This window comes from Ascaphus truei, chromosome 13 (genome assembly GCF_040206685.1).
Source record: "Ascaphus truei isolate aAscTru1 chromosome 13, aAscTru1.hap1, whole genome shotgun sequence".
NCBI classification, from domain to species: Eukaryota; Metazoa; Chordata; class Amphibia; order Anura; family Ascaphidae; genus Ascaphus; species Ascaphus truei.
Genome location: NC_134495.1, coordinates 20,303,135 through 20,325,232, shown reverse-complemented (window position 1 = coordinate 20,325,232; position 22,098 = coordinate 20,303,135). Strand labels below are relative to the sequence as shown.

At 44.4% G+C, this 22,098-nt stretch overlaps 1 protein-coding gene across 1 annotated transcript in view; it reads left to right on the top strand.

The window, feature by feature from the left end:
• Positions 1-22,098, top strand: part of LHX5 (LIM homeobox 5) — a 30,318-nt gene that overhangs the window by 1,836 nt on the left and 6,384 nt on the right. The window contains exons 2-4 of the mRNA XM_075567895.1: positions 2,568-2,791; positions 11,551-11,828; positions 16,086-16,251. Coding sequence (XP_075424010.1) covers positions 2,568-2,791; positions 11,551-11,828; positions 16,086-16,251 — 668 coding nt within the window. The remainder of the gene's footprint in view (positions 1-2,567; positions 2,792-11,550; positions 11,829-16,085; positions 16,252-22,098) is intronic.

Below are 22,098 nucleotides of genomic sequence, written 5' to 3'. Positions count from 1 at the left end.
AAAGTGGATTTCCTGCCCTTTAACTCCTCAAGTGACAGGCAAATTAGCCGCCAAGGGGCCTGTAGGCCTGGCTGGCAGCGAAAGGGTTAAGCAGGGTAGACGGTAGCTATCAAACAAGTGCCTGGGCTTAGATTTAACTTGCTGGTCTTTGAAGTTCCCTCCTCACTAATGTGCAAACACTTTAGGAGCGTTTAATGATTTTTGATAAGGTGCAGGTGAGCTAATTATTCTTGTGGATAAGACACAGATGACTTATGACCTATAATGCATTCGGTAAATCAAAGTCACTGAATGAGTGGGGGGGGGGGGGGGGGGTGAGAAGGTGTGTTTTTCTTCTATCAGTACCGAGTATAAGAATTCCTTAAATACTAAGCACACAAACTCAGGTGAAACCCCTCTGAATACCTTCCACATCTAATATGCTAATTATGATAATAATACATTTTAGGAGAGGTAAAACAAATTAACAACTTAAAATCGACTTAATCAAGGAGCATTCAAATTGAACGCTGATATATATATATATATATATATATATATATATATTTTGCACACATCTTCCATATGTATTTATAGCTATATTCGTAAATTACGGTGACTACACAAATAACGAATTTATTTATATATATGTGTATATATATATATACACACACACACATATTACATATGTATACAGACACACATCAAACACACATTATATATATCAACCAGTTTAAATGTGTGTAATATAATATGTATATATTTGTTGTTGGGGGGTTTTTTTAAGTGTAGGAATATTTGAATTCATTTGATCTACAAATGTATTTTGTAATACAGTATTTCATTTAAGAAACGAATATATTTTATTAGTACAAACATATAAATACACTTATACCTTCGAATAAAATTAGTTTTGGTGCGAATGTTCGTGCAGAATAGAGAACATTATAGTTTTTAGGCTCCTCGTGCTTTTTTTTAGCACAGTCGGTAAATACAATTCACATGGTACTTACTGTACATTCGTCTGGGGGACTCTCTGCTGCAAATTAAACTCCCAATCTAACATTTTTTCCCTTATCAGCTTCCCATTGCTAGTGTTAGAAAACAGCTCCTCGTCGCCTTGGATAACGCACAGTCTGGAAAACGAAACAACCCCAGATTTCCAAAATCCTCATTAATATGTGATACTCCCAAAATATTTACAAAATGAAAATGAAACCAATAATCTTTATATATTTTGTTTTTCTATGAAGATAATATATTATTAAACGAATTCCATTCGATGCGGCGGTGTATATATATATATATTTTTTTTATTTTTATATATATATATATATATATATATATATATATATATATATAAATATATAAGCATTTGCTAATGAATCGATGTTAATTTTTTGGAACAAAAAAATCTGATTTTTCATGGAAAATATTTAAATATTTTAAGTTACAATTCATTTTCTTTTTTTTATATCATACAAAAGAAAATGTCATTATTCATTATTTTTACGTGCAAACAATAAACAGCTAATATTTTGGTTTCATAGTTTGGGAAAGGTTTTATTGATGTTTATTATGGATCATTTTAATGCGGAGTAATGACTACACTGTGTAGACAAAGTAAATAAAATAAAAGGCGTTTTTTTGTTTGTTTTGTTTTTAAATTGTGTTATTTTTCAGTGGACAAATATGTATTTGAAATAAGTCAAAATACATTTTTCTGTGTTAGATTTCTGAATTTTGCCGTTTCCAGCTATCCAAAAAAAAAAGTGCCTTTAAATTCACAATAAGGGAACTAATTGAAATACATTTATTGGCAAGCGATGTAGTCGACCAGCTCGTGGAGTCAAATCGTTCTAGAAATGTACCCAAATATTTTATATTCTGAAGAAAATAATAACAATATTGTGATTTGCTCCATTTGTGATTTGTCAAAATAGGCAGATTTGTTTATCTTCATGTCCCAAACTGAGGCGGAAATACGCAACATCCGATGCTGCGTTTAATTATATATATATATATATTTATTTATTTTTTTTGTATTTGGCAATGGAGCATGTTAGAGGTTGGGTTATTATCAATAAATCTTACCCAGTCATTAAATAATGTTTTATATCTGTGTATGCAACTGTGCATGGCAGAGGAATTTCAAACAGGTTGACCAAAATAGCTCACCGCCTTACGTTGTACTGCTAGCCTGGTTAAAGACAAGTAAATATAGTGGTGTAAATAGGCAGACGTCCCACATGGTCTCAAACTGCGATCTACCACTTCAGAGGCCAGCACCCTGACCATCATACTCCTTACAATGATGACAGTATCATTGGGGTTTTGTATAAAATTGCACCAGATACCAAAGTAATAAGATACATCTTTCCATTTTATACCCCCCCCCCCCCACCACCCCACCACCCCACCACCCCTTTTCTTCTTTCTTTTAGATTGTATTTGATTTTTTTGTTGCACCTGGGATCAATTTGACACCCAAACCCCCATTACATCTCCTATGCATTTCGTTTCTGGATGTCATTGACTTGTTGGTCTGCTGTGGGCATTGTAACTGATTGCATTGTCTTTGTTTTCAGGAGGTTTGGTACCAAATGTGCAGGGTGCGCTCTAGGAATATCTCCCAGTGACTTGGTCAGGAAAGCCAGGAGTAAGGTGTTTCACCTGAATTGTTTCACCTGTATGGTTTGCAACAAGCAGCTCTCGACAGGGGAAGAACTGTATATTATAGACGAGAATAAATTTGTCTGCAAAGAGGATTATACCAACAGCAGCAGCCTGAAGGAGGGCAGCCTGAACTCAGGTGAGTCAGCTCTTGCCACCAAGGCACAGATCTATCATGGCTATTCAGGTAGTGCTGTAAACTGGCACGGGTGTGATCAGGCAATGCAGGGGTTAGGTTACCAATCCAGGAAAGCTAAATGAGAACGGATGTATTCCCCTATGTAGCATCCTTTAGTGTGACGTCTAGGGGTTTTTTTTTTTATCAGAACGTCATAGATTGTTATAGATTTCACATATCACAAATAATGCATTGTCCAATTGTTTTCTCTCTCTCTCTCTCTCTCTCTCTCTCTCTCTCTCTCTCTCTCTCTCTCTCTCTCTCTCTCTCTCTCTCTCTCTCTCTCTCACTGTGTGCGTATGTGTGTGTGTGTGTGTATATATATATATATATATATATATATATATACACACACCACACACACACACACACGAATGAACGATATATTGTCTCGTTCACACTGAGTTCTGTAGACTATATCTCGCTTTTTCTTACTAGTTTTCTTTTCTGCTTCGAGTCCCAATTCCTTCTTTCTCTCAGACTGTCATCTTCCCTTTTTAACTCTCTATCCATCGCTCTATCACTCTCTCTATCCATCTCACTCTCTCTATCCATCTCACTCTCTCTAGCCCTCTCACTCACTCTAACCCCCTCACTCTCACTCTCTAGCCCTCTCACTCTCAACCTTGCTATCCTTTCAATTTCTCATTCCACCCTGCATCCCCTGTCTGTCTCTCCCCAACATCCTCTTTCTCTCTCCCTCCCCTCCCACCCCATCTCCCCCCCTCCCACCCCATCTCCCTCCCACCCCATCTCCCTCCCCCTCCCACCCCATCTCCCTCCCCCACTCCCACCCCCTCCCACCCCATCTCTCTCCCCTCCCACCCAGCCTCTCTCCCTCCCCTCCCACCCAGTCTCTCTCCCTCCCCACCCCGTCTCCCTCCCATCCCACCCCACCACTCTCCCCCTCCCCTCACACCCCACCACTATATCCCTCCCACCCCACCCCACCACACTTCTCCCCCCCTTCCCTCCCACCCCACCACTCTCCCTCATCCCCTCCCACTCCACCACTCTCCCTCCCCTCCCATTCGACCTCTCTTCCCTCCAACCCCACCTCCTTCTCTCCCACCCCATCTCTCTCCTCCCCTTCACGCCCCACCTATCTCTCTCTTTCTCCCCCCTCAAGCCCCACCTCTCTCTCTCTTTCTCTATCTTTCTCCCCTCTCAGACTTATCTCTATCTCCCCCCTCATGCCCCACCTCACTCTCTCTACCCTCACACCCCACTTCTCTTTCCCCTCATGTCCCACCTCTCTCTTTCTCTCACCCTCACACTCCTTCATTCCGGACCTCTCTCTATCCTTTCACACCATCTCTCTCTCACACCATCTCTCTCTCTCTCTCTCTCTCTCTCTCTCTCTCTCTCTCTCTCTCTCTCTCTCTCTCTCTCTCTCTCTCTCTCTCTCTCTCTCTCTCCCCTCCCACCCCTCTCTCCCCTCCCACCCCCTCTCCCCTTACACCCCACCTCTTTCCATCCCACCCCACCTCTCTACCTCCCCTCCCACCCCACCTCTCTACCTCCCCTCCCACCCCACCTCTCTACCTCCCTTCCCACCCATCTCACTTCCCTCCCCTCCACCACACCCAATCTCTCCCTCCCTCCCCTCCCACCCCATCTCTCTCCTGCCCTCCCACCCCATCTCCCTCCCTCCCTGCCCTCCCACCCCATCTCCCTCCCTGCCCTCACACCCCATCTCTCTCCCTCCCCCCACCCCATCTTTCTCCCTCCCCACCCACCCCATCTTTCTCCCTCCCCACCCACCCCATCTTTCTCCCTCCCCACCTCTCTCTCCTCTCATGTCCCACCTCTCTCTCATCTTTCTCCCTCCCCACCCACCCATCTTTCTCCCACCCACCCCATCTTCCTCCCTCCTCTCCCACCCCATCTTTCTCCCTCCCCACCCACCCATCTTTCTCCCTCTTCCTCACCAGCTACCCCATCTTCTGCCTCCCCTCCCACCCCATCTTTCTCCCTCCCCTCCCACGCCATCTTTCTCCCTCCCTCCCACCCCATCTTTCTCCCTCCCCTCCCACCCCATCTTTCTTTCTCACCATCTCCCTCCCCACCCTCCCACCCCCTCTCTCCCTCCCACCCCCTCTCTCCCTCCCCTCCCACCCCACCTCTCTCCCCTCCCACCCCACCTCTCTCCCTCCCCCCCACCCCACCTCTCGCCCTCCCCTCCCACCCCACCTCTCTTCCTCCCCTCCCACCCCACCTCTCTACCTCCCTTCCCACCCAATCTCTCTTCCTCCCCTCCCACCCAACCTCTCTTCCCTCCCACCCCACCTCTCTCCCTCCCCTCCCACCCCATCTCTCTCCCTCCTCTCCCACCCCATCTCTCTCCCTCCCCTCCCATCTCTCTCCCTCCCCATCTCTCTCCCTCCCCATCTCTCTCCCTCCCCTCCGACTCCACCTCTCTCCTTCCCTCCCACCCCACCCACCTCTCTCTCTCCTCCCCTCCCACCCAACCTCTCTTCCTCCCACCCCACCTCTCTCCTCCCCTCCAACCCCATCTCTCTCCCTCCCACCCCATCTCTCTCCCTCCCCTCCCATCTCTCTCCCTCCCCTCCCATCTCCCTCCCTCCCCATCTCTCTCCCTCCCCTCCGACTCCACCTCTCTCCCTTCTCTCCCACCCCACCCACCTCTCTCTCCCCTCCCACCCCACCCAACCTCTCTCTCTCCCCTCCCACTCCACCTCTCTCGCCCCTCCCACCCCTCTCTCTCCCCTCCCACCCCACTTCTCTCTCTCCCTCCCATCTCTCTCCCTCCCCTTCACGCCTCCCACCTCTCTCTCTCTCTCCACACTCACGCCCTACCTCTCTCTACCCTCACACCCCTCCTCTCACTCTCTCCCCTCACATCCCACCTCTCTCGCTCCCCTCATGCCCCACCTCTCTCTTTCCCCTCATGACCCACCTCTCTCTTTCTCTTACACCTCACACCCCACTTCCTCTCTCTCTCTCTCTTTTTCTTTTTCTCTCCCCTCATGCCCCAACTCTCTCTGTCTCTCGCTCCCCCTCACACCCCACCTCTCTCTGCTCTCATTCTCCACCTCTCTCTCCCCTCACACCACACCTCTCTCCCCTCACGCCCCACCTCTCCCTCTCTTTCTCTCTCCCCTCACGCTCCACCTCTGTCTCTCTTTCTCTCTCCCCTCACGCTCCACCTCTGTCTCTCTTTCTCTCTCCCCTCATGCTTCACCTCTGTCTCTCTTTCTCTCTCCTCACACCCCACCTCACTTTCTCTCCCCTCACGCCCCACCTCTGTCTTTCTCTCAACCCTCACATCCCACTTCTCTCTCTCTATTTCTCACACCCCTCATGCCCCAACTCTCTCTCCCCCTCACGTCCCACCTCTCTCTCTCTTTCTCTCTCCGCCCTCACACCCTACCTCTCTCTCTCTCCTCTCATTCCCCACCTCTCTCTCTCCCCTCATCCCCCACCCCTCTCTCTCTCTCTCTTTCTCTCTCCCCCCTCATGCATGCCCCACCTCTCTCCTCTCATGCCCCACCTCTCTCTCCTCTCGCCCACCTCTCTCCCCTCACACCACACCTCTCTGTCCCTTTCCCCTCACACCCCACCTCTCTCACTCTCTCTCCTCATGCCCTACCTCTCTCTCTTTCTCTTTCTCCTCATGCCCCACCTCTCTCTCCTCACACCCCACCTCTCTCTCTCTTTCCCCTCACGCCCCACCTCTCTCTCTCTTTCCCCTCACGCCCCACCTCTCTCTTCCCTCCCCTCTCACACCCTACCTTTCCCTCCCTCCACTCTCCCTTCCCCTCACACCCCACCTCTCCCTCTCTTTCTCTTTCTCTCTCCCCCTTCATGCATGCCCCACATTCTCTCTCCTCTCATGCCCCACCTCTCTCCCCTCACCACCCCACCTATCTTCCCTCACTCCCCACCTCTCTCTCCCTTTCCCCTCACACCCCACCTCTCTCTCTCTCTCTCCTCATGCCCTACCTCTCTCTCTCTTTCTCTCTCTCCTCATGCCCCACCTCTCTCTCCTCACACCCCACCTCTCTCTCTCTCTTTCCCCTCACGCCCCACCTCTCTCTCTCCCTTCCCTCACACACCCCTCTCCCTCTTCCCCCACACACCCCTCTCCCCCTTCACTCACACCCCCTCCCCTCACACCCCCTCTCCCCCCTTCCCTCACAGTCTCCTCTCTTTGCTTTTGCACCTCAGTGATGAGATTTCCACAGAAGCCCTTAATAGAGGTCATGATTTGCTAATCCCAGGCAGAGCTCATGGATACAAACACCCCCCCCCCCCCCCCCAACTTCCACCCCCCACATGCCATCCTGTGGGTGGAGTTGGATGCAGAGTAGAAATATCACTGTGTGAACATTAGCAGAAGTGATAGACACACCTGCCTTTGTTAACCAGATAAAAGCAAAGCAGAAAGCACCCTACACTTCCAAGGACTTCAGGCACTGTGCTACTCAACAGGAGAGCAGATCAACCACCACCCTACATTCCCCATCTATTAACACTCCCACTCCATCTGAGTCTCCTTATGTCCCAAAACCACTTACACTTTAAACTGCAGAACAGCCTCCCTCTTCCTGCGAATGCACCACATGTATTACTGCACATGGGACCCCAAACCCATTGCAATGCTATTAATAACATACTTCCCATTATTCAATGCGACATGTCAAGGCATACGCTCATATTATCCACAACACACACAAAGCATATCTCCGATTAGTATTGTGAGTGCACGACAGTCCTATTTATAGACATATATACATCCTCTTTTATTTAACCCCTTAGCTTCAGAATAATCACACTGGGTTAACATATGAAATAGGTAGGAGCCTTTGAAGGGTTCACCCTCATTCAGATGAGGTTCCCTTTTCTGTAAAATAAAGCGATTTACATTATTTTGCTGAATTTTACTATAATAATACAGGTGTGGGGATTTATTTTTTGATACCTACTGATTTAATTAAGAAGTTATACCTGTTATGTTTATTGTTATTATTATTAATATTATTATTATTTTGTCTTTTTCCATCTCACCTATTTATTATTTTGATTTTTGCAGCACGTTTTTCATCGTTATTTTTCTTTTTATGGTTTTTATTCATCTTTTCCTATTCCTTTCATTAGATTCATTTCAAAGTACCTTCAATTCGTTTTTTTTTTTTTAAATCTACCTACATTGTACAGTTAAATTCAGTATTTCAGATTCAAACAAAACACCTATTTAATTGGTATTTATATAAATGGACATATATATGAGAGAGAGAGAGAGAGAGAGTGTATATTAAAGCATACAGTTGATATATAGCATTATTTTTTTATATGATGGTTACTAAAATATTGTTGACTCCCATTGCTTGGCTATTGGTCTGTCTCATTGTAGAGCAGAATGTTACCCGGGCATAGTGACCATTGAATAGCTTGGTCGCCTGGTTCTGTAATGATTTTGCAAGCATTTGAGTCTAATAGTGCTCTGCAGCTTCAGATGGATCCCACTTCCCCATAGGCTTCACACTAATTCATTGCGTATTTCAATCGATGTGCACACTCTCCCTCTGCTTGAATACATTATTTTGACCTCTGCTTGAGATGACGTTTATTGTTGTTGAGGGGGAAGTGTCTAAGACTGAAGGGGTTAACGCAATGTTTGGCTGTGTCCCTGACCTACGGCTCTTCTATGCCATAGTCTTGTGTGGGCTTCCAATAACATCAATCAACGACCTCACTACTAAACCTTATTTGTAATAGGAGGGATAGTCCTAATGCACAGGGCAATACAGCTATTATTAACCCAGTTTGTGCTGGGAGATCTTTTGCAATGAGTTGTAGGCCGATCTGGCAGTGCAAGGGTTAGTAGATTATACTCAGAAGTTAGGTGATCACCAGGCACTGTTCTACTCAACTGCAGGGTATCTAATTGCAGATGAAGGAATTATTGTGGTGGAATTAATTTATGAGTCTAAGCATTCTAATTCAGTAATGTTATGTGCATTATTGCAATGTACAATGTTAGTTGTAGATAAAATATATTCTCTTAAATTACTTGCATGGTGAGTCAGAAAACTCTTTCAAATGGTGCCTTTTTATTTATCTGGTTTTTCAACACCTAAAAGTAAAAGCAATATTCAGCTTGTGGAACGGTGGTTGTAATAGGCACTTTGTGTTATGGGTTATAAACGAGTAATATGGGCCAATGCACAGAGAGAGATTTGGATGGTAGAACTCTTCATTTTCCATTGAAATGAATTAGGATAGTGAGAGTTGGTTAGGGTCATACTGTATGACCATGGACACTTTGGAGTTAGGTAACCATCACGTGATATTACAATAGCCCATACTGTTACCTGAATTATCATGAAATACCATTAACCAAGGCAGTAACTAACTCGTTCATCATAACCTCATGTTATATTGAGTACAAAGGATCTAAGTTATCCTTTTTCCGCTAAACTCCTTGAACCCCTTGTATTCTCTCGCTTGCTCCATTTTCTTACCTCCTATTTTCTCCTAGATCCTCTACAATCTGATGTCCGCACTACTCACTCCACTGAAACAGCCCTCACCAAAATAACTAATGACCTCCATGCTGCCAAAGACAAAGGTCATTACACTTTGCTCATACTGCTCGACCTCTCTGCATCCTTTCATACCGTGGACCACCCTCTTCTCCTTCACATTCTCCATACTCTTGGTATCCGTAGCAGAGCGCTATCCTGGATTTCCTCTTACTTCGTACTTTCAGTGTCTCATTCTCCTGTCGATCTCTCTGTTGGTGTACCCCAGGGGTCTGTCCTGGGAACCTCTTCTTATTTCTCTTTACACACACACATTCTCCAGGTGACCTTATCTCACATTTTTTTAGGATCAAATATCACCTCTGTGCTGATGATACACACATTTAACTTTTAACCTGCTGTCCAGACCAAAGTCCTGAATGTGTCTCTGCTATAACCATCCTGGATGACTATCCGCCAACTGAAATGTAAAGGAGCAATCCAATACGGCACCTTTTTTTCATATTTTTTATTTTTTTCATATTGCATTGAAGCAGACGGTCTTCAGAGCTGAACCCCTATAATTTCAGCTATGGGACCCCCTGTCTCCGGAGATACTTACCTCCAAAGTAGGTGCCAGTAGCCGCTCCGGCTGAACAAGCAGGGCTTTTAAATTTAAAGCACCCGCATCACATGGGCCAATAAGAGGCCACACCGATAACGTTGTGGCTTCCTATTGGCCCGCAGGGTGCGAAAACTTTCAACAGCGGACATTTTGTGAACCCTGGCAGTCAATGAGAGCAGCTACCGGCACCTAATTCGGAGGTAAGTATCTCTAGAAGCAGGGGTCTCCGGAGCTGAAATTAATGGGGTTCTGCTCCGGAGATCCCCTGCTTCAATGATATATATATATATTTGCAAAAAAATCAGACGGCTTGGATTGCTGCTTTAACATGTCAAAACCGGAGCTCATACTTCCTAACAAGCCTGTCCCTACTGCTCCCTTCTACATTACTGTTGGCAGCACTATCATTCACCCAGTATCTCAAACACTCTGCCTATGGGTCGTATTTGACTCCTCACTCACATTCTCCTCTCACATTCCTAATGTAGCTAAAACTTGTTGTTTCTTCCTCCGTAACATTGTAAAGATACGCCCTTTCCTAGAACTCTGACTCAGGCCCTCATTCTCTCCTGTTTCGACTATTGTAACCTCCTGCTGTCCGGCCTTCCTGCCTCTCACCTGTCTCCCCTACAATCTATCCTAAACGCTGCTACCAGAATCACTTTACTCTTTCCTAAATCTGTCTCAGCGTCTCCCCTGCTGAAATCCCTCTCCTGGCTTCCTATTAAATCCTGTATTACACACAACATTCTCCTCACTTTTAAGGTTATACACTCTTTTGCCCCTCCTAACTTCTCAGCCCTAATTTCTCGCTATACACCATCCCAACTCATGCATTCTCTTCAAGGATGTCCTCTCTCTACCCCTTTTGTATCTAAAGCCCTCTCCAGCCTAAAACCTTTTTCACTCACTGCCCAGCGCCTCTGGAATGTCCTTCCCCCCCAATATACAACTGACACCCTCTCTCTCCACCTTTAGGACCCATCTTAAAACACACCTCTTTACTGAAGCATATGGGTAGTTCCCTTGGCTGATACTATACATCTCATATGCACTCACCATGACCCCTTGCAGACGCACTTACCAGAACACTCTCCTACTGTCTCTGTACATTCTCCCTACTTACCACTTAGATTGTTATCTCTTCTTGGCAGGGACTCTCTTCCCTAATGCCTACTTTTATGTATGAAGCATTTATTCCTATTATGTCATGTATATTACAGCTGTAAAGCACTATGTACATGGAAGGGTCTATACAAATAAAGATTTACATACATACACACATACATACATACATATATACATACATACATACATACATACATACATACATACATACATACATACATACATACATACATACATACATACATAAGGTAATTTAGTCTTGAGCACTTGAGTCATCTGGGCTCTTTAGAGTGATTGAGCAATCAGACGTTGGGTTAGCAATAAATAATAATACAAATTGGCATTGAGTTATCAGTGAATATCATACCCTTGGGGTTTGTTACAATATGATATTACAGAGGTTATATAGGAGTTAGGTTACCATTTATTAATTTGCCATACCAAAGATGTATTTAATAGACTCTGCTTTCCCTTCACAGTGTCCTCCTGCACAGATAGAAGCTTGTCTCCAGATCTGCAAGACCCCATTCAGGATGAAAGCAAAGAGACAGACAACTCAACCTCATCTGACAAAGAGACAACCAACAATGAGAATGAGGAGCAGAACTCTGGTACCAAGAGGAGGGGACCCAGAACCACGATCAAGGCCAAGCAGCTGGAGACACTTAAGGCCGCCTTCGCTGCGACTCCTAAACCCACTAGACACATTCGGGAACAGCTGGCTCAGGAAACGGGACTGAACATGCGGGTGATTCAGGTAGATCTTCTAACAGCGCTGTACTACCAATCGTCTGTCATTTCGCTAACACTACAGCCAATCGTCACAGCCAGTCATCACTCACCCAGCTAGTTCCATAAACAATCATCTCTTGAAGTCCACAGTCAATCACATCTTATCTAACTAACTCCATATCTAAGAACATCTTGGCCAATCGCCCTTTACCCACCTGATTCAAAAGCCAAGTATGTCTCGTCCACCAAAAACTACATCCAATAAACCTCTACAGCCAATCACATCTTATTCAACCAACGTAACATCCAACCATCTCTCACCCAACCAATGTTACAGCCAATCACATCTTATTCAACTAACGTAACATCCAACCATCTCTCACCCAACCAATGTTACAGCCAATCACTAGTACAGCCAGTATCCTCCAAATACAAACCTTTCCTCAATAATATAAATATCAAACGTACACCAATAACTTCTCTCCCAAGCAACTCTTTGTCTAATCACCGATGTACTGAGTTATCTATAAAAAAAATACACCTCAAGTCTAAACCAAACCACGTAAACAGCTAATACTAAAATATTAATACACCCAATCAGCAGATCCAGCTACCTGTCACTCAACCAAGTCTACTACTCCAATCACCTAAACTGCTTATCACGACTCTCACAACAAAGTCTACCTAATAATTCCATTCTGGACCTTATATGAGGGAATGGCCTGGAGGCAGTGGTGAGAGAGTGAGCGTGAGCACTGCTAAATGTCAATGCCAATGTATTGTAACCTTGGGCACTTCACTTTGGGATATATTTACGAAGGTGTGCTAAGCCTTATGACACCTTATGGCCCATTGAAGTTGGCTATAAGGTGCTTTACAACTTAACACCACTGTGGCATGTTCTGTCATACACAGTCCATCCTTGATTGGATTGTTAGCTCTTCGGGACAATGTAATTGCAATGTAATTTATTCATGCCATTTTCACTCATGATCAGGAGTTTGATGCTTGTTCCTATAAACCCTGTAAACATTGTATTCATTCCAAAGCAGAGGCCCATATATATATATATACTAAGCAGTGCTTTTCCATAATACACCATCCAGCGCCTTCACATGGTAAGAAACCTTATGGAAACACACTGCTTAATAAAGATGGTCCTTAATGCTTTGGAATAGGTACAGCATTTCTCGCCTATATTAATACCCATCACCCAGTGGAGGCCTCTTACACACCCTTTTCCTTGCCTTTACATGGCTGTCTTGCCCAAAGCCCATTGCCGTTGACTCCCTGGGAGAAGACAGAGCTGACCTCTCTACCACTACACCACATTCCCTTAATTCCGCATTCTACAAAGAGCTGGAATATCCGAGCTTGCGACTTCTCCTTCCAATATACCCGCTAGTGTATCAGACACATGCTATGCAGACACGGGATCTGGTCTAGGAAATCGTCTGACATCTGATGCGTCTTAACTTCACTAGATGACTTTTGCATCCACTGTTCGTCCATATTACCATAAGGGCAAATTAATTACAAATCCCAAACCCACTACACACCTCCCCTCTCTCTATCTTTTTCCACTCTCCCCCTCTTCCTCCTCGCAAAAGTAATATGGACGTCATTGGTCAATTCATGTTTTGGCTGCCAAGGGGTTCTTACCCTAGAGCAGTGGTTTCCAACCTTTTGTTGATGAACCCTATGTGAATCAGATGCATTGTGAGGAACCCCAACCCTCTCTAATAGCGCGATTAAGATCAGATGCATTTTAAGGATCCCCAACCCTCTCTAATAGCGTGTCTGAGATCAGATGCATTGTAAGGAACCCCAACCCTCTCTAATAGCGTGTCTGAGATCAGATGCATTGTAAGGAACCCCAACCCTGTCTAATAGCGCGTCTGAGATCAGATGCATTGTAAGGAACCCCAACCCTCTCTAATAGCGCGTCTGGGATCAGATGCATTGTAAGGAACCCCAACCCTCTCTAATAGCGCGTCTGAGATCAGATGCATTGTAAGGAACCCCAACCCTCTCTAATAGCGCGTCTGATATGAGATGCATTGTAAATTCTTCCGTATTTGGTACAATTTTCAAATGACCTGAACATTGCAGGGAACCCTTTAGGGGTGCCTGGGGACCCAAGGGTTCCTAGAAACCCCGGTTGAAAAACACTGCCCTAGAGGTCAGTTGAGCATCAAAGACGCTAAAACCTGGGAAGAACGGATGATTTGGAAAACATGCAAAAAAGCTTTCATAATGACAAAGGAGGGGGGGGAAGGGATAATGAAGATGCTTTCTGAGCCCGTCCTTGCTTCCAAACTCCGTGCAAATCTTTACAAAATGTAAATTTGTCTTCTTCTTTTTTTTATCTTTCTCGATCTTTCTCTCTTTTTTTTTTTTTTTACCCTTTCTTTATATTTGGCCATCGTCCATTTTTCTCCTCCTCTTAACACCCTACCCCTATTATTCACTTTGCTTCATTGGGAAAGATTGGACATTCTAATCCTCATCCCTCAAGTAAAAGAGTGAGGTCCTTTTTCTTGTCCCTCAGGAGGAGGCACCCATTCATCTCCCTGAAAGAGTTGTAATCCGGATCCTATAAGCCCTTTATAGGGACTTGTACAGGATATGATGCCTTTGATAACATGGGGGCCAGCCAATGTTTTTTTTTTTTTTTTTCATTTTTCTTCCCTCTATAAGCTTATCCCTGTTAGGATTCCCGCGAACCCTCTAAAGTTCAGAGTAATCCGTCATCTTCTCCGGGGTGGGACACGATGAGAGGAAGTAAAGTGGAGGAGATGAGCTGTATACTTATAGGGGTTTTTCAAATACCATCACAGTTGCAGAGCAATAAGGCACTTTTGTGAACTGGGAATTGATTGTATCAGATTAAAAAAAACAACCTCCCCTCACAGATTTTCTCAGTAGGACTGAGAATTGTGTTAATTTCGCATCACAGATGTGTGTATGTGTGTATATATATATATATATATATATATATATATATATATATATATATATATATATATATATATATATATGTATGTATATGTATATGTATATATATATATATATATATATATATATATATATATATATATATATATATATAAAACATTATTTGTGTGTGTGTGTGTGTGTGTGTGTGTGTGTATATATATATATATATTTATATATATATGTATATTTATTTATTTTTTTTAGAATGGCAGATTATTACATTTACATGTTTGTTATTTTAGGCACAATTGCCATATCGTTTACAATGTAATTTTAAGTTTGAGACATAGTGACTCCCCCAAGGTTACAGGGTGTGGATACTGTGATACCCATTTCAAAGGCAGCGACCATTCTTCCTCGTCATTTATTTATTCACATGATTTGTGTCCCAAGCACCATTTTTGTTTTCAACATGAATCATTCATGTTCTTATACATCAAACAAGCTGGAAATGGGAATTATTTAAAACAAGCATTTTGCAAAATATCAATCTCCCTTAAAGTGAATTTCTCATTTATTTTCTTGCGTGAAAATAAATAGCTTTCTATTTTATTCAGGGCCTGGGTAGCTCTAATCTTATCTGACAATGGTTGGTCTTCTCCTTTATCTCTTTGGCTAATGACATCAACATCATTAGTGTAACCAATTAATAAAATAATACTAATAATGAAAACAGTTTACAAACAGTCTTACACCGAAAGAGATCAGGTAAAGACTGTAAAAACACTTAAAAGCATTTGTTGACGTTTAAATCATCCACTAGTTTTAACCTATTAATAAACACGCCACAGCTATTAAATCCTAGGAGGGACTAGCTGCTCATTTAACCCCTAAGAGATGGGGGTTAAGGGTGTGATTCCCTTTAATGTTTCTGTGTGGGAGCTGTTTTTAATGATGGGCTTAATCTTCTATGGGAAGAGCGGCCAACTCCAGTCATCAAGGGCCACCAACAGGTCAGGCTTTTTGGATATCCCTGCTTCAGCACAGGTGCTTCAATAAGTGTCTCAGTTGTTGACTGGCCAACTCCAGTCCTCAGGGGCCACCAACAGGTCAGGCTTTATGAATATCCCTGCTTCAGCAAAGGTAGCTCAATCAGAGGCTCAGTCAAAGACTAAGCCACTGATTGAGCCACTTGTGCTGAAGCAGGGATATCCATAGAAGCTGTCCTGTTGGTAGCCCTTGAAGACTGGCATTGGCCACCCCAGTTCTATGGGAAGGGAGCGGGGTTTCTGACGGTCTGTATGGTGTCGATGTAACTGTGATCCCATTGGCTGCTTCTCAGGTGTGGTTCCAGAACAGAAGGTCCAAGGAGAGAAGAATGAAGCAGCTCAGTGCGCTAGGGGCCCGGCGACATGCCTTCTTCAGGAGCCCCAGGCGCATGCGTCCATTGGGCGGGAGACTGGACGAGTCTGACATCTTGGGCTCCGGCCCTTACAGCTACTATGGAGGTAACCTCTCGACTCTATAATGTACATGCATCGCTGATTGTGAGACCTGTTCACATTCTGTAGCGGTGTTGGTCCTTGCTGGGCTGGTGGTTGACCTGCATGAGAAGATGCTCTCCAGATGTTTCTGCAGCAGAACTCTGCTGGTTTTGCTGAATCTGTTGCAGTTTTGCTTGTTTTTACTCGGGTGCTGTGTAATAATGTTCAATATCTGAGAGTTCCATTGACTGGATGAGGCTGCGCTTATACAGCCGGCGACGTGACCGATGACGTCACCCGTCGCTATTGCGAAAGTTGTAATTTATATTTTGGAGACGTCGCTGGCTACAAGGCCCTTAAGCGCAGTCTAACATTGGTTGAAGCTTGGATCTCTCTCTTTCATTCTCTGTCCTCTCTCTCACTCTTTGCCATCTCTCTCTCATTCTCTGCCCTCTCTCTCTCATTCTCTGCCCTCTCTTTCTCCTTCTATGCCCTCTCTCTCTTACTCTCTCTCTCATTCTATGCCCTCTCTCTCTTACTCTCTCATTCTATGTCCTCTCTCTCTCTCTCTCTCTCTCTGCCCTCTCTCTCTCTCATTCTATGCCCTCTCTCCCTCATAACACAAACTCCGCCCTCTCTCTCTCTCATTCTATGCCCTCTCTCTCATTCTTTGATCCTCTCTCTCCCTCTGCCCTCTCTCTCATTCTATGGCCTCTCTCTCACACACCTCTCTCTCTCCCTCTCTCCCTCTCTCCCTCTCTCCCTCTCTCCCTCTCTCCCTCTCTCCCTCTCTCCCTCTCTCCCTCTCTCCCTCTATCCCTCTCTCCCTTTCCCCCTCTCTCCCTCTCTCCCTCTCCCCTTCTCCCCCTCTCCCCAGTCTCTCCCTCTCCCCCTCTCCCCCTCTCTCCCTCTCTCCCTCTCTCCCTCTCTATATATATAGCAAATGAAAATATGCTATACGGTGGAGGGTTTTTATGTCACTTTTTTCACTCACCATAACTTATCTAATATATATATATTAGATAAGTTATGGTGGGGTTTTTGTCACTTTTTTTACTCACCATAACTTAACTCAGTATGGTAAACCCCATCCTTTAGCTTCTATGCATACCCAGTTTACCAACCCCACACTGATGAGACCCATAAAGGTCGAAATAGCTGTCTGTGGGTGATCGCTTCTCGGCCTTTTGGCTAAGATCAAGCGAGATGAGTGCTCCTCTCGACCTGCACAGCTATGACCAAATGCAGTACTATCCTACATGGGCTCCAGTAGGAAAGGTCTGTGGCAAGCATTTGGCCCTCTAGCTTGTTGAGAGGTGGTGTCCAGGCCCAGGACCACAGAACCCCTGAGCCTTCGGGCTAAGGGGGATGGCATTCGAACAACCAGCCCTTCGGGGCTGGGGTGCACCCGCACAACCCTCGAAAGAGGGGATATGATGTGAACTCCCTTGCGGGCCTCGGGCCAGAGGGAGGAAGAGACGGATGTCCTGAATCCTAACGGAGGAAGGCATCAATGTCCCTGGAGACCTAGGCTTTCGGGCTGAAACCTCCAGGGAAACTGGGCACCGAGGGCGGGTCTGACTTCGGTTAGACAGTCCAAGGGCAAGCTCCCTATCCACTGAAGTGGACTGGGATCCGATGAGCGAGAGGGTGTACCCTCTCGTGAGGAAAAAAAAAAGCTGTCTGTGGGTGGGTTTTCTGGGTATGTACCTTAACCCTGGCTGTGCTCAAAGCTGTGACCATGCAGCAAGCTTAAGCCTATAGGGAACCATGTTAAAAATGGTTTTTGAAGCAAAAAGTGGCACTGTGTGCTCATTTGCATGTCATTCCCCAGAATCCCTTGCTGCAGTGGAAGTGCTGTGTGCTGGGTGATAATGGTGAAAGGCGGGGTTGCAGACCTGCCTAAGACATGCAGATGAGCATACAGTTGTATTTATATTTGCAATGGGGAAAGACAGGGTTGCAGACCTGTCTAAGACATGCAAATGAACATACAGTAATATTTACAGTGGCTTTATGCTTTACTGTGGAGGGTTTTTGTCACTTTTTTACCCACCATAACCTTAATAACAGTGGTGATTACCTAGTCTAGTCTCAAACCTGCTTGCCATTAAGACCAGCCTCACACTGATGATACCCATCAAGGTTGAAACATGTATGTGAGTAGGTCTAATGGCTTTGCATCTCATCCCAGCCTCTGTTTAAAAGCTGTGTTTAAAACAGCATGCATTGGCTTGAGGATTGGCTTGTGTAATACGAGCTTGAGACAAAAGGTGGCACTGAGTGCTCATTTGCATGTCATTTCCCAGAATCCCTTGCTGCAGTGGAAGCGCTGTATGCTGGGTGACAATGGGGAAAGACAGGGTTGCAGACCTGTCTAAGACATGCAAATGAACATACAGTAATATTTACAGTGGCTATATAAATATATATATATATATATATATACATATATACATATATATATATATATATATATATATATATAAGCCGAAGGAGCGGTTCGTTGAGTAAATCCTGTTGTGGCTTTGGAGACAAGTCAATCTATCGCCCTGTGCTTCAGGTATCAATATTAGATTGTAAGCTCTACAGGACAGGGTTAGCATTGTACAAGAAAAAACGATAGAGCGGGGGGTTTTGAAGATTAATTTGGTCAAATTCACTGGGAGTTTGGTGCCAAAAAAATTTCAAATTTAGGTTTTGCATTTTCTTTTGTAAATGATAGAAGAAAAACCCCAACCCTCTCTAATAGCATGTCTGAGATCGGATGCACTGTAATGAACCCCAACCCTTTCTAATAGCGTGTCCGAGATCAGATGCATTGTAAGGAACCCCAACCCTCTCTAATAGCGCGTCTGAGATCAGATGCATTGTATGGAACCCCAACCCTTTCTAATAGCGTGTCTGAGATCAGATGCATTGTAAGGAACCCCAACCCTCTCTAATAGCGCGCCTGAGATCGGATGCATTGTAATGAACCCCAACCCTCTCTAATAGCGCGTCTGAGATCAGATGCATTGTATGGAACCCCAACCCTTTCTAATAGCGCGTCTGAGATCAGATGCATTGTATGGAACCCCAACCCTCTCTAATAGCGCGTCTGAGATCAGATGCATTGTAAATTCTTCTGTATTTGGTACTGTGACCTGAGAGATTTCTGGGATTCTTTTACGGCTGTCTGCAGAACCCAAGCCTTCCTAGGAACCTCGGTTGAAAAACCCAGTGCTTGACTCCAACTTCCTAGTTCGCAAAGTTTGGACTTCGTACCCATGAAGCTGTCCGTCCTTAGTTAGAGAGGACTATGAATTGTCAGTTAGTATTGCAGAACAGTGAAAGTCAAGTACTGTAGAAGGAGGAGGTTGTAGTTACACAATACTCTGCACAAGTAATGTAGGAAACTGATGATATGGAGCCTTCTCACATTATGCTAATTCACAGATTTTAGGGATATGTACCTCTCCCTCCCCCCCCCCCCCCCACACCCCTCTCCTAATGCACTGATATCAGGGACACGTACCTCCCGTCCATTCTAATACACAGATGTAAGGGACACGTACTTCTCACCCTCCCCCCCAAAACTAATACACAGACGTCAGGGACACTGTACCTCTCATCCCCTCCTAATACACAGACATCAGGATCCCATACCTCTCCCCCTCCTAATACACAGACATCATGGACACATACCTCTCCCCCTCCTAATACACAGACATCAGAGAGACACACTCCTCATACCCTCCTAATACACAGGCATGAAGGACACATATCTCTCACCCCCTCCTAATACACAGACATCAGGCACACACAGCTCTGTATATTCTATCTGAGACATAGCTTGCACTGGAAGTCGGAACCTTGAGCTTTTCTAACATTAGCAGTTGTGCAGGAATTATACAATTAACCCCACCTTTGCTGGGGAGAATGAAACACTTTAGTACCATATAGAAAGAAAATAACTTTTTTTTTTTCTTCAAGTGTATGTAAGTGTATATTATATGTTGTGTGTATTCTCACCTTTTTTTTAACTGCAGTCCTACTGAATTTAAATGTGTGTTCTTATTACAATGCAAGTGCAACCGAGCCTTGGAGAGATATATATATATATATATATATATACAGTGTTCGACAAACCTATACATTTGCTCGCCCCGGGCGAGTGGATTTAACCCCCGGGCGAGTAAATATTGGCCCAAGCAGCACACATTTGGTTCTAGGTGGCGAGTAGATTTTTTTGTGTGGCGAGTAGATTTTTTGGTGATTTGTCAACCACTATATATATATATATATCTCTCTCCAAGGCTCAGTTGCACTTGCATTGTAATAAGAACACACATTTAAATTCAGGACTGCAGTTAAAAAAAAAGGTGAGAATACACACTACATATAATATACACTTACATACACTTGAAGAAAAAAAAAAAGTTATTTTCTTTCTATATGGTACTAAAGTGTTTCATTCTCCCCAGCAAAGGTGGGGTTAATTGTGTATATATGTGTGTGTATGTGTGTGTGTATATATATATATATATATATATATATATATATATATATATATATATATATATATATATATATATATATATATATATATATATATATATATATATATATATATATATATATATATATATATATATATATATATATATATATATATATATATATATATATATATATATATATATATATATATATGTATGTGTATGTGTATATATATATATATATATATATGGAATAGCAGAGGATTGAGTTTATAGCTCTGGAAATAAGCTATATGTTGCGAGGAGAGGTATTTTAAAGATTAAAAACATTGCAAAGCCCTGGAGAAGGATTTTCACAAGGTCTGTTCTTAGCTTCTTGAGGTCCACATTTTAATCCCTCTCCCCTACCAATCCTTTAACCACTACCCCCCCCCCCCCTCTCTCTCTCTCTCTCTCTCTTCCCTTCTCCTTCCCCTCACCTCTTCAAGGTCTCCTCCTTCCTTTCCCAAACTTTGCACCCCTGCAGAAAGTAAGAAAGAGGGTATTGTGGAGAAATCATGTAAGAGCTGCCCCCCCTCCCTGCCATACCCTCTAACTCCCTCTCTAGTGTTGGGTGAACAATGCTACAGCTGCTGTCTTTGTATCCTATTCAGACAACACTTGTTCCAATTACCTTCAAATTCCTTGAACATATGGAGGGTGATTGGGAGAGAGCAGGTTACCCTCGCCTTCTCTGTTTGTTTTTTCCCTACCCTGATACACAATTTATCCATTGCAATTATCATTTGTTCCATGTGCCCCTCAAACCAAGACATGGATAATATAATATGCAGGAGGGAGTTTTATCCTCCCTCAGTCTCTTCCTCTCTCTCTTACTTCTAACCGTTTCTCTTGCTGTTTTTCTCTTTCCTTCGTGCCACAATGTGACTCATAAATATCCCATCCTCTCTATCTATCTCTCTGCACCCTCTCTCACTCTCTCTGCCACCCCCTCTCTCTCTGTGTCTCTCTCTCTCTCTGCCCACCCTCTCTCTCACTCTCTCTGTCTCTGCCCACCTTCTCTCTCACTCTCTCTGGCCCACCCTCTCTCTCTCTCTCTCTCTCTGCCCACCACCCTCTCTCTCTCTCTCTGCCCACCACACTCTCTATCTCTGCCCACCCTCTCTCTCACTCTCTCTGCCCACCCTCTCTCTGCCCACCTTCTCTCTCTCTGTGTGTCTCTCTCTCTCTCTCTGCCCACCCTCTCTCTCACTCTCTCTGCCACCCCCTCTCTCACTCTCTCTGCCACCCCCTCTCTCTCTCTCTCTGTGTCTCTCTCTCTCTCTCTCTCTGCCCACCCTCTCTCTCACTCTCTCTGTCTCTGCCCACCCTCTCTCTCACTCTCTCTGGC